The 12,391-nt window shown below is 66.4% G+C and overlaps 1 protein-coding gene and 1 long non-coding RNA gene across 2 annotated transcripts; one reads left to right on the forward strand and one right to left on the reverse strand.

The window, feature by feature from the left end:
- Nucleotides 1–615: 615 nt before the first annotated feature.
- Nucleotides 616–1,066, forward strand: LOC142077411 (uncharacterized). The gene is made up of 3 exons (XR_012671791.1): nucleotides 616–819; nucleotides 871–974; nucleotides 1,040–1,066. It is a non-coding gene; the product is annotated as an uncharacterized LOC142077411 (long non-coding RNA).
- Nucleotides 1,067–1,679: 613 nt separating this feature from the next.
- Nucleotides 1,680–11,870, reverse strand: LOC142077412 (voltage-gated potassium channel KCNC1-like). Its single transcript, XM_075139428.1, is given in 5 exon segments — nucleotides 1,680–2,136; nucleotides 4,650–4,862; nucleotides 6,148–6,876; nucleotides 6,879–7,098; nucleotides 11,249–11,870. Coding segments are annotated over 5 exon segments (1,797 nt in total). The 5' UTR covers nucleotides 11,762–11,870; the 3' UTR covers nucleotides 1,680–2,014.
- Between the last annotated feature and the right edge of the window lie 521 nt (nucleotides 11,871–12,391).

Consider the following 12,391-nt stretch of genomic DNA (forward strand, 5'->3'; position numbering starts at 1 on the left):
CGGGGGGGGGGGAGAGGGGCTGGAGACACCCCCCCCCCCAAAAAAAGCACGAGGCAACGGGGGGCCCCCCCAAACATGCAGCGAATTGGGGGGGGGTTGGGTTTGGGGGGGGCGGTCAGGGAGCAATTAGTCCTCATTAGCATCTCATTTGCATAGGAGTCATTGCATAAGGCTCCCGCCGCGCCGGGTGGGGGGGGGAGGGAAATGGGGGGGCCCCCCCCCCCAGCCCACGGGCTGCATTGCATAGAGGCCACGGGGCCGGGGGGGGCCCCCCAACAATTGGGGCCCCCCGGGGGGGCGGGGGGAAGGCTGAGGTTTGGGTTAATTAAGGGGGTTTTGGGGTTTTTTTTGCATATAACAATAAATACCGGCGGTACGGACATGCAGACATGCTGGCTCGGGAATGGGGTGCCGGGAGGGGGCCCCCCACCCCCAAACTGCCGCCCCAAAGGGTCCCCCCCAGGGGAGGGAGCAGCTTTGGGGGGTTCCGCCCCCCCCCAACAGGGCCAGGGCCCATTTTGGGGGTTCAGGCCTGGTCCTGATACCATGGAAACGCAGCCTGGCCTCGCAGTGGGGGCTCCGGCCTGGTCCTGTCACCATGGAAACGCAGCCTGGCCTCACATGGCCAGGCCTAACCCCGTTGCCATGGAAACACAGCCTGGCCTCACAGTGTGGCCCAGGCCTAGTCCTGTTGCCATGGAAACACAGCCTGGCCTTGCAGTAGGGCCAGGCCTAGCCCTGTTGCTATGGAAACGCAGCCTGGCCTCGCATGGCCAGGCCTAGCCCCGTTGCCATGGAAACACAGCCTGGCCTCGCAGTGTGGCCCAGGCCTAGTCCCGTTGCCATGGAAACGCAGCCTGGCCTTGCAAGGGGGGCACTCTGGCCTAGTCCTGTCACTATGGAAACACAGCCTGGCCTCGCAGTAGGGCCAGGCCTAGTCCTGTTGCCATGGAAACGCAGCCTGGCCTCGCAGTGTGGCCCAGGCCTAGTCCCGTTGCTATGGAAACACAACCTGGCCTTGCAGTGGGGACAGGCCTAGACCCGTTGCCATGGAAACACAGCCTGGCCTTGCAGTGGGGACAGGCCTACTCCTGTTGCTATGGCAATGCAGCCTGGCCTAGCCCCGTTGCTATGGAAACGCAGCCTGGCCTTTGCAGTGGGGCCCAGGCCTAGTCCTGTCACTATGGAAACGCAGCCTGGCCTCGCAGTGGGGGCTCCGGCCTGGTCCTGTTACCGCGGAAACGCAGCCTGGCCTGGCAGCGGGGCCAGGTCCTCCCCCCCCATCGTCCCCCACCCTGGGGTGACGGTGCCGCCGTGCGGGGGGGACAGAGGGGACACCCGGGCGGTGGCCCTACCTCCACGGTCGTCCTCCGCCATCGGGGTGTCCGGCGGCTCCAGTTATTGCTTGGCGGGGGCGGGGAGCCCAGGGTGGGACGGGGGGGGGGCACACAGAGAGATGGGGGGACATGGGGGGGGGGGAGGGGGACACACACGTGGTATTGAGGGGACACAAGGGGGGGGCAAATGGGGGGGGGGAGGAGACGGGGGGGTGACACGACACAGTTGGGGGGGGGGCTCCCCAAGTCCTGAGTGATCATGGCGGGGGGGACATGGGACACAGAGGGACACCCCCACCCCCCCAAAAGGGGGGGCATCCAGCTCCAAAACTGGGGGGCGGGGGGGGGGAGGGGGGCCGGAATACTCCGGAAAGTGCGGTGCAGCCACTTGGGGTGACATCGGGGGGGGGGTCCCTGTCACCCCCTTTCACAGTCTTTTAGGGGAGCCCTCCCCCCCCCAATCCCCCCACCCCTCCATTGGGGGGGGCGTCCAGTCACTTGGGGGGGGGGGGCACCCACAGACGCCATTTTGAGGGGCCCCTCCCCCATTGCCACTGATTATTTTTACTGTTTTCGCCCCGTTTTCTGCCCAAATCCCCCCCTCGGGGTGGGGGGAGGGGCAGGAAAAGGGGGTGTCGGGGGGGGGGAGGGGGAGGGGGGGCGTGTCCCCCCCCCCCTTAGAGGATGGAGGGGATGGGGGAGCGGGGGCGCCGGGGGGGGCTGGGGGAGCCGAAGGGGGGGGCGGCCGGCGCCACCCGCACCCCCGTGATGCTGTTGAGGCTCCGCGACTTCTCGTAGCCTTTGGGGGAGACAGAGATTTGAGGGGGGGGGGTCAGTACCCCCAGCCCCCCCCGGATGTCCCCCAAAACCCCCCCCCAGCCTCCCCCCAACCCCCTCCCGCAGACACCACCCCCCCCGGGCCCCCTAACCCCCCCCCAGGACTTTGGGACCCCCCCCCCCCCTCAGGAATTGGGGACCCTCCATTGATGTTGGGAACCCTCCAGGAGTTGGGGACACCCCCCCCCCCCCGAAGATGGTGGGGACCCCCAAAAAAAATTTGGGGACCCCCCCCGGAAGATGCCTCCCCCCAGGAATCTGGGACCCCCTCAGGATTTGGGGACACCCCCCCGAAGGGATGGGGGACCCCTCCCAGGAATCTGGGGACCCCCCCAGGGGGGTTTGGGGGTGTAAAGGGGGGGGCGGGGATTGGGGGGGAGGACCCAGACGTTCGGGGAGCCCCTGCTAAGCTGGGGGGGGGGGGGATCCCCCAAAAGCCGGGGGGGGGGGGCGGGGTAAGCAGCGCCGTGCAGGGGTGGGGCGGGGAATGCGCATGCGCAGGCTGTGCGAAGTGGGCGTGGCCAGACGCCAGAATGGGCGGGGTCAGGGGGCGTGGCCCGGGGACCCCTCCCACCTGACCTGCGGCGCCGTCTGAGGTGTCAGGCGGTGACGAGCGCTGGGGACGAAAGGGGAGAGGGGACAGGGTCACCCCGGGGGAGGGGACCCCCACCTGGGGACCCCCTGTGGGGACGGGGACCCCCTGTGGGGACAGGGGACCCCACATGGGGTCAGGGTCACCCCGGGATGGGGACCCTCCCCTATGGGGACCCCCTGTGGGGATGGGGACCCCAACATGGGACAGGGACCCCCACATGGGGACAGGGTCACCCTGGGATGGGGACCCTCCCCTATAGGGACCCCCTGTGGGGTTGGGGACCCCCACATGGGACAGGGACCCCCACATGGGGACAGGGTCACCCTGGGATGGGGACCCTCCCCTATGGGGACCCCCTGTGGGGATGGGGACCCCCACCTGGGACAGGGACCCCCACATGGGGACCCCCTGTGGGGACGGGGACGCCCCCTTGGGGTCAGGGACCCTCACACGGGGACAGGGGACTCCACATGGGGACAGGGTCACCCCGGGATGGGGACCCTCCCCTATGGGGACCCCCTGTGGGGTTGGGAACCCCCACATGGGACAGGGACCCCCACATGGGGACAGGGTCACCCTGGGATGGGGACCCTCCCCTATGGGGACCCCCTGTGGGGATGGGGACCCCCACATGGGACAGGGACCCCCACATGGGGACAGGGTCACCCTGGGATGGGGACCCCCTGTGGGGGACAGGGACCCTCATATGGGGACCTGGCATGGGGGCAGGGTCACCCCAGGGAGGGGACCCTCCTATGGGGACCCCCTGTGGGGACCGGGACCCTCCCATGGGGACAGGGGACCCTCACTCACATGGGGACAGGGTCACGCTGGGGACAGGGACCCTCGCACGAGGACGGGGACCCTCGCACGAGGACCTTGCACGAGGACGGGGACCCTCAAGGGGGACAGGGACCCTTGCACGAGGACAGGGACCCTCGCACGAGGACCTTGCACGAGGACGGGGACTCTCAAGGGGGACAGGGACCCTCGCACGAGGACGGGGACCCTCGCACGAGGACCTTGCACGAGGACGGGGACCCTCAAGGGGGACAGGGACCCTCGCACGAGGACGGGGACCCTCGCACGAGGACCTTGCACGAGGACGGGGACCCTCCCACGGGAGACACCCCTTCGCACGGGGATCTGCCCCCTCGCACGAGGACGGGCCCCCTCCCCCAGCCAGCCCCGCTGCTTGCACGCGCGTGTGCAAGGAGCACCCAGAGCCCCCCAGCGCCGGGGGGTCTGTGCAAGCCGTGTGTGTCCCCCCCCCAGTTCTCCCAGTTCTCCCAGTTTGGGGGAGGGGAGAGCACCCACCTGCTCCCACGGCGGAGACTGGGAGGGACCCAGGGGTGCGGGGGGATGGGAGGGGGCATGCGGGGGGAGGGGGGATATTGGGGGGCCCCTGGAGGGGTTGGGGGTGTCCTGGAGGGGGGGCCGGGGGGGAGGGGGGTGGGGTTTGGGGACCCCGGGGGGTTTTGGGGTGCCCCGGGGGGGTGTGGGTGCCCCCAGGGGGTATCGGGGTGCCCTGGGGGGGTTGTAGGCACCCCAGGGAGGATATTGGGGGGACTGGGGGAGCCCAGGGGGTTTTGGGGTCCCCTTGGGGGGGGCTGTGGGGACCCCAGGGAGGATATGGGGGGGACTGGGGGAGCCCAGGGGGTTTTGGGGTCCCCTTGGGGGGGTTGTGGGGACCCCAGGGGTGACATGGGGGAGGTGTGGGTGCCCCCAGGGGATATCGGGGTGCCCTGGGGGGGGCTGTGGGTGCCCCCAGGGGATATTGGGGTGCCCATAGCAGGGGGGCCCTAGGGACCCCAGGGTGAAGAGGGGTGGGGTGGGGGGACTGTGGGTGCCCGTTTTGGGGGGCTGTTCGCAGCACCCACCTTTCCGGAGAGGCCCCTCGGGGGGGGGCGCGTAGTCGGGGCCCAGCAGGAAGCAGGCGCGATCGCGGCCGCAGCGTTCGCGGCCCCCCCCGCCCCCCCCGGCCGTCGGGGGGGGCCCCCCGCCCCGTTCTTCGGGGGACAGGGGCTGGTCGATGGGGGGGCAGTCCTCCTGCGCCAGCGCCGCGCGCCCCGCTTCCCCGTTGGGGCGAGCCTCTGCGGGGGGGGACACACACGACACCCCACGTCAGGGTGGGGGGGCACCCATGTCTGGGTGCCCCCCCATAAGGGGCTGAGGGGCCCCCCCTCGGTTTTGGGGTGCCACATAGGGGGCTGAATGCCACCCCCCCCCCCCATGGGGCTGAACGCCCCCCCATATAGGGCTGAACACCCCCCCCATTCTTTTGGGGTGCCACACAGGGTGTTAACCCCGCCCCCCAAATACACCACCCCCTCCCCCCAAATGCACACACCTCCCCCTAAAATACACCGCCCCCCCCAAATACATCCCCCAGAAAATGCAGTGCCCCCCCCAAACACAGCGCCCCCCAAAATACACCAACCCCCCCAAATACACCCCCAAACACACCAACCCCCGAAAATACCCCACCACCCCCAAAAATACACCCCCAAAAATAAATACACCCCCAAAAATACCCCAACCCCCCAAAATACCCCACCACCCCCAAAACACCCCACCACCCCCCAAAAACACACCCCAAAATACCCCACCACCCCCCAAAATACCCCAACCCCCCAAAATACCCCCCCAAATATACCAACCCCCCCAAATTACACCCCCAAAATACCCCAAACCCCCCAACCCCCCCAAATACACCCAACCTCCCCCCAAATCACACACATACACCCCAAATTACACCCCCCACCCCCCAAATCACACACATACACCCCAAATTACACCCCCCACCCCCCCAAATAACACACATACACCCCAAATTACACCCCCCACCCCCCAAATCACACACATACACCCCAAATTACACCCCCCACCCCCCCAAATCACACACATACACCCCAAATTACACCCCCCACCCCCCCAAATCACACACATACACCCCAAATTACACCCCCACCCCCCCAAATCACACACATACACCCCAAATTACACCCCCACCCCCCCAAATCACACACATACACCCCAAATTACACCCCCACCCCCCCAAATCACACACATACACCCCAAATTACACCCCCACCCCCCCAAATCACACACACCCCAAATTACACCCCCACCCCCCCAAATCACACACATACACCCCAAATTACACCCCCACCCCCCCAAATCACACACATACACCCCAAATTACACCCCCCACCCCCCAAATCACACACATACACCCCAAATTACACCCCCACCCCCCAAATCACACACATACACCCCAAATTACACCCCCACCCCCCCCAAATTACCCCCCCCAAATTACACCCCCCACCCCCCCAAATACACCCCCCCCCCCCCAAGTTTTGGGGTGCCACTCACCAGCCCGGTTGATCTCCACCACCTCCTCCTGAGCCAAGGGACAGGCGGGGGGTCTGCGGGGGGGTCGGGGGCTGCCGGGTGGATTTTGGGGTGCGACGGGGGGAGGGCCGTATCCGGGCGATCCGGGTTGGGGGGGTCTCGGGATATGTTTATTTTTCTTCTTGGGTAATTTCTGCTTAGCCATGGCTAACGAGTAGTACATGCCGAAATTGTTAACGATGACGGGGACGGGCATGGCGATGGTGAGGACCCCCGCTAAGGCGCAAAGAGCCCCCACCAACATCCCCGACCACGTCATGGGGTACATATCCCCGTACCCCAAGGTCGTCATCGTCACCACCGCCCACCAAAAACCGATGGGGATGTTTTTGAAGTAGGTGTGGCGGCTCCCCGTCACGTCGTCGGGGTCGGCGCCGATCCGCTCGGCGTAATAAATCATGGTGGCGAAAATCAAGACCCCCAAGGCCAAGAAGATAACGAGGAGGAGGAATTCGTTGGTGCTGGCTCGTAAAGTGTGACCTAAAACCCTCAAACCCACGAAATGCCGGGTTAATTTAAAGATTCGAAGGATTCGGACGAAGCGAACGACCCTCAGGAAACCCAAAACGTCTTTGGCGGCTTTGGAGGAGAGACCCCGCAAGCCCACCTCCAGGTAGAAGGGTAAGATGGCCACGAAATCGATGATATTTAAGCTGCTTTTTACGAAATCTCGTTTATCCGGCAAAAACTGACCCTCATGAGGAACTCGAAGGTGAACCAGACGACGCAGGTGCCCTCCACGTAGGTGAGGAACGGCTCCGTCTCCACCTCCACCGCCACCTGCGTCCCCGTCCCGTTGCCCGCCGGCGCCGGCTCCGTCTTGTTGATCACCCGGTTGAAGGCCTCGTGGGTCTCCAGGCAGAAGGTGGTGATGGAGATGAGGATGAAGAAGAGGGAGGCGAAGGCCACGTACTGCGGGGGGAGGGGGGGGGGTGAGGGATGCGGGTGTGACACCCCCCCCCCAAATATACCGAATGTTATAGGTTAATAGAGGGGACAGGGGAGTCGGGGGTCCTGGCCCCCCCAAATACACTGAACCCCTATAGACCAATAGAGGGGACAGGGGAGTCGGGGTCCTGGACCCCCCCAGTCACTGAACCCCCATATATTGATGGGGGGACACAGGTGTGGGGGGTCCTGGCCCCCCCAAATACACTGAACCCCTATAGACCAATAGAGGGGACAGGGGAGTCCGGAGTCCTGGCCCCCCCATCACTGAACCCCCATATATTGATGGGGGGACACAGGTGTGCGGGGTCCTGGCCCCCCAAATACACTGAACCCCTATAGACCAATAGAGGGGACAGGGGAGTCGGGGGTCCTGGCCCCCCAAAATACACTGAACCCCTATAGACCAATAGAGGGGACAGGGGAGTCAGGGGTCCTGGCCCCCCCCAAGCACTGAACCCCCATATATTGATGGGGGGACCCAGGTGTGGGGGGTCCTGGCCCCCCCAAATACACCGAACCCCTATAGACCAATAGAGGGGACAGGGGAGTCGGGGGTCCTGGCCCCCCCAAATACATTGAACCCCTATAGACCAATAGAGGGGACAGGGGAGTCGGGGGTCCTGGCCCCCCCAAATACATCGAACCCCTATAGACCAATAGAGGGGACAGGGGAGTCGGGGGTCCTGGCCCCCCCAAATACATCGAACCCCTATAGACCAATAGAGGGGACAGGGGAGTCAGAGGTCCTGGCCCCCCCCAGTCACTGAACCCCCATATATTGATGGGGGGACCCAGGTGGGGGGGGTCCTGGCCCCCCAAATACACTGAACCCCTATAGACCAATAGAGGGGACAGGGGAGTCGGGGGGCCTGGCCCCCCCAAATACACCGAACCCCTATAGACCAATAGAGGGGACAGGGGAGTCGGGGGGCCTGGCCCCCCCAAATACACTGAACCCCTATAGACCAATAGAGGGGACAGGGGAGTCGGGGGTCCTGGCCCCCCCCATCACTGAACCCCCATATATTGATGGGGGGGACCCAGGTGGGGGGGGTCCTGGCCCCCCCAAATACATTGAACCCCTATAGACCAATATAGGGGATGCAGGTGTGTGGGGTCCTGACCCCCCCAGTTACACCGAACCCCTATAGACCAATATAGGGGACCCAGGAGTCCAGGCTCCTGACCCCCCCCATCACTGAACCCCCATATATTGATGGGGGGGACCCAGGCATCCAGGCTCCTGCCCCCCCCAAATACACCAAACCCCTATAGACCAATATAGGGGACCCAGGCATCCGGGCTCCTGACCCCCCCAGTCTCTGAACCCCCATATATTGATGGGGGGACCCAGGTGACCCCCCCCAATGCACTGAACCCCTATGGACTAATATAGGGGACCCAGGTGTGCGGGCTCCCGACCCCCCCACTTGGGGGGGGCTATGGGGACATGGGGGGGATCCAGGCCAGGCTGGGGGGGGCACAGGGACAAGGGGGGGACACTGGGGACAAGGGGGGGGGGGACACAGGGGGATGTAGGCCAGGCTGGGGGGGGCACGGGGACAAGGGGGGGACACTGGGGACAAGGGGGGGCGACACAGGGGGGATCCAGGCCAGGCTGGGGGGGGCACGGGGACATGGGGGGACACAGGGACATGGGGGGGGGGGGGGGCGATGTAGGCCAGGCTGGGGGGGGGTTGAGGACATGGGGGGACACTGGGGGAGGGGGGGGGCAACACAGGGGATGGGGGGGGGGGTTGGGGACACGGGGGGGCCACACATGGGGGTCCGGGGACATTGGGGGGGCACACAGGGGACGTGGAAGGGGACACGGGGAGGACAATATGTAGGCCGGGGGGGGATTTGGGGACATGGGGGGGACACAGGGGACAGGAGGGGGGGGGATGTAGGCCAGGTGGGGGGGGGTTGGGGACACGGGGGGGACACAGGGGACGGGGGGGGGATGTAGGCCAGGCTGGGGGGGGGGGGTTGGGGACACAGGGGGGGAGGGGGATGTAGGCCACGCGGGGGGGTGACACAGAGGGAGGGGGGACGGGGGGGGAGGGGATGTAGGACAGAGCGGGGGGGGGAGGGGGCACCGCAGTGCGGTCCCGCTTCCCCCCCGCCCCCCCCCCCCGGGCCCGCTGCGGCAGGATCGGGGCCAGCGCCTGCGGGGGGGGGGGACGACAAGGGACATTGGGGGGGACAGGGGACATTGGGGGGGGACAACAGCCCCCCCTCCCCATCCCCACACAGCCCCATGTCCCCTCGTCACCCCCTGTGCTCCCCCCCCCTCCCCCCGTGATGTCCCCTCACGGACCCCCCTCCCCCCCGGTGTCCCCTGTCCCCTCAGGGCCCCCGCAGTGTCCCCAGTGCCCCCCCCCACGGCCCCCCCAAAATGGTCCCGCAGTGTCCCCAACCCCTCAGAGCCCCTTAAGGCCCCCCCGGCTCCCCACAGCCCCCCCAAAGCCCCTCAGAGACCCCCCAAGCAGCCTCCCAAGACCCCATAAACCACCTCAGAGCCCCCCAAGTCCCCCTTAGAGACCCCCAAATCCTTCCAGAGAACCCCTAAACCCCCTCAGAGACCCCCAGACACCCCCCAGATCCCCTCACAGCCCCCCAAGACCCCCTCAGAGACCCCCTATCCCCTTAGAGCCCCCTCAAGACCCCCTCACAAGCCCCTCAGAGACCCCCTAACCCCCCCAGAGACCCCCTAAACTCCTCACAGTCCCCCAAGACCCCTTAACCCCTTCAGAGCCCCCCTCAACCCCCTCAGACACCCCTAAACCCCCTCACAGACCCCCCAGAGACTCTTTAACCCCCCCAGAGCCCCCCTAAACCGCATCACAGACCCCCTCAGACACCCCAAGACCCCCTCACAGCCTCCCCAAGAGCTCCCCATCCCTTCAGAGACTCCCCAATCCCCCCTCCAGCCCCCCAAGGCCCCCTCCGAGCCCTTCCATCCCCTCAGACCCCTGTCACAGACCCCCTAAACTCGCTCACAGACCCCTCAAACCCCCTCAGACACCCCCAAGACCCCCTCAGTCCCCCAAGTCCCCTCAGACATCCCCTAAAGCCCCCTCACAGACACCCCAAACCCCCTCAGAGGCCCCCAAGACCCTTCAGAGATGCCCTAAACCCCCTCAGACGCCTCCCTAAATCCCCTCAGACTCTTCAAGCCCCCCAGAGGCCCCCTCAACCCCCCCTAAACCCCCTCACAGTCCCCCCAAGCCCCCTCAGAGATCCCTTAAGCCCCCCAAAAATCCCCTCAGACACCCCCAAACCTCCTCAGAGACCCTTTAACCCCTTCAGAGAGCCCCTCAAGCTCCCCAGAGCCCCCCCTCAACCCCCTCACAGACTATTTAAGCTCCCCAGAGGCCCCCTCAACTCCCTCAGACACCCCCCAAATGCCCTCAGTCACCCCCCAAACGCCCTCAGAGGCTCTTTAAGCCCCCCAGAGCCCCCCTCAACCCCCTCAGACACCCCTCAAACCCCCTCACAGACCCTTTGACCCCCCCAGACCCCCAAACCCCTTCAGACACCCCCCAAACCCCCTCACAGTCCCCCAAACCTCCTCAGAAACCCCCCAACCCCCCTCAAACACCCCCCAAACCCCTCGCAGACCCCCCCAAACCCCCCCCGCCCCCCAACCTCCTCAGACACCCCCCAAACCCCCTCAGAGACCCTTTAACCCCACCAGCCCCCCCAACCTCCTCAGAACTCCCCCAAACTTCCTCAGAAACCCCCCAAACCCCCTCAGACACCCCCCAAACCTCCTCAGACCCCCCCCAAACCCCCTCAGAGACCCTTTAACCCCCCCCAGCCCCCCAACCCCCCTCAGAAACCCCCCAAACCTACTCAGAAACCCCCCAACCCCCCTCAGACACCCCCCAAACCCCCTCAGACACCCCCCAAACCCCCCCCAGCCCCCCCAAACCCCCTAAAGCTACTCAGAAACCCCCCAAACCCCCTCAGAGACCCTTTAACCCCTCCCAGCCCCCCCAAACCCCCTCAGACACCCCCCAAACCCCCTCAGACACCCCCCAAACCCCCTCAGAAACCCCCTCAGACACCCCCCAAACCCCCTCAGACACCCCCCAAACCCCCTCACCCTCGCCATCCGGGACGAATAGGGATCCTCAAACAAAGCCCAGAGCTTCGGCCTCCACCTCCTCCACCAGCCCGCCGGCCTCCCCTCCTCCAGGCACAACCTCTTGGGCTCGGCCGGCTCAGGAGGCCTCGGCCCTTCGGGGCTCTCGAAGCTATCGAGGGCCTCCTCGGCGTCCCGGTGCTGGCGGTAATTCATCCAGCAGCAAGCCTCTACGTCCGTTTCATCGATCCCCCAAAAAGCTAATTCTTCCTCAAAAAGAGGCCCGCAAACATCAGCCGGGCAATGTAATTTCCCGGTTCGGTAATAATTAAGGACGTAAGCGAATACGGCGGGATGGCGATCGAAAAAAAATTCCCCCGCCGAGGGGTCGTAGTCGAAGCGGGCGGCGGCTCCCGGCTCGGCCAGGCCGGCCAGGCGGGTCCCGGGGAGGGTCTGCAGGGTGCTGCGGTAGGTTTCGTGCCGGACGCCCCCCACGTTGATCACCACTTTGTCGCGTTCCGCTTGCCAACCCATCGCGATAATCGTCGGAAGGGTCGCGAACCGACCGCCGCCACCGCCGCCGCCGCCGCCGCCGGCCTGAGAGAGCGGAGCGGCGGCTGCCGCATCCCGCCGCTGCCGCTGCGCCCGCCGCTCTGCGCAGGCGCGGGGAGGGCACGCCCGCTGTGAGGGGAGGGCACGCCCACTGCGCGCGGGGGAACGCCCACTGAGGGGAGGGAATGCTCGGTGTGAGGGGAGGGCACGCCCACTGCGCGCGGGGGAACGCCCGCTGTGAGGGGAGGGCACGCCCACTGCGCGCGAGGGAACGCCCACTGAGGGGAGGGAATGCTCGGTGTGAGGGGAGGGCACGCCCACTGCGCGCGGGGGAACGCCCACTGTGAGGGGAGGGCACGCCCGCTGCGCGCGAGGGAACGCCCACTGAGGGGAGGGAATGCCCGCTGTGAGGGGAGGGCACGCCCACTGCGCGCGGGGGGAACGCCCACTGCGCGCGGGGGGAACGCCCACTGTGAGGGGAGGGCACGCCCGCTGCGCGCGAGGGAACGCCCACTGAGGGGAGGGAATGCCCGCTGTGAGGGGAGGGCACGCCCACTGCGCGCGGGGGAACGCCCACTGAGGGGAGGGCACGCTCGCTGTGAGGGGAGGGCA

Source organism: Calonectris borealis, unplaced genomic scaffold (assembly GCF_964195595.1).
Source record: "Calonectris borealis unplaced genomic scaffold, bCalBor7.hap1.2 HAP1_SCAFFOLD_244, whole genome shotgun sequence".
Classification (NCBI taxonomy): domain Eukaryota; kingdom Metazoa; phylum Chordata; class Aves; order Procellariiformes; family Procellariidae; genus Calonectris; species Calonectris borealis.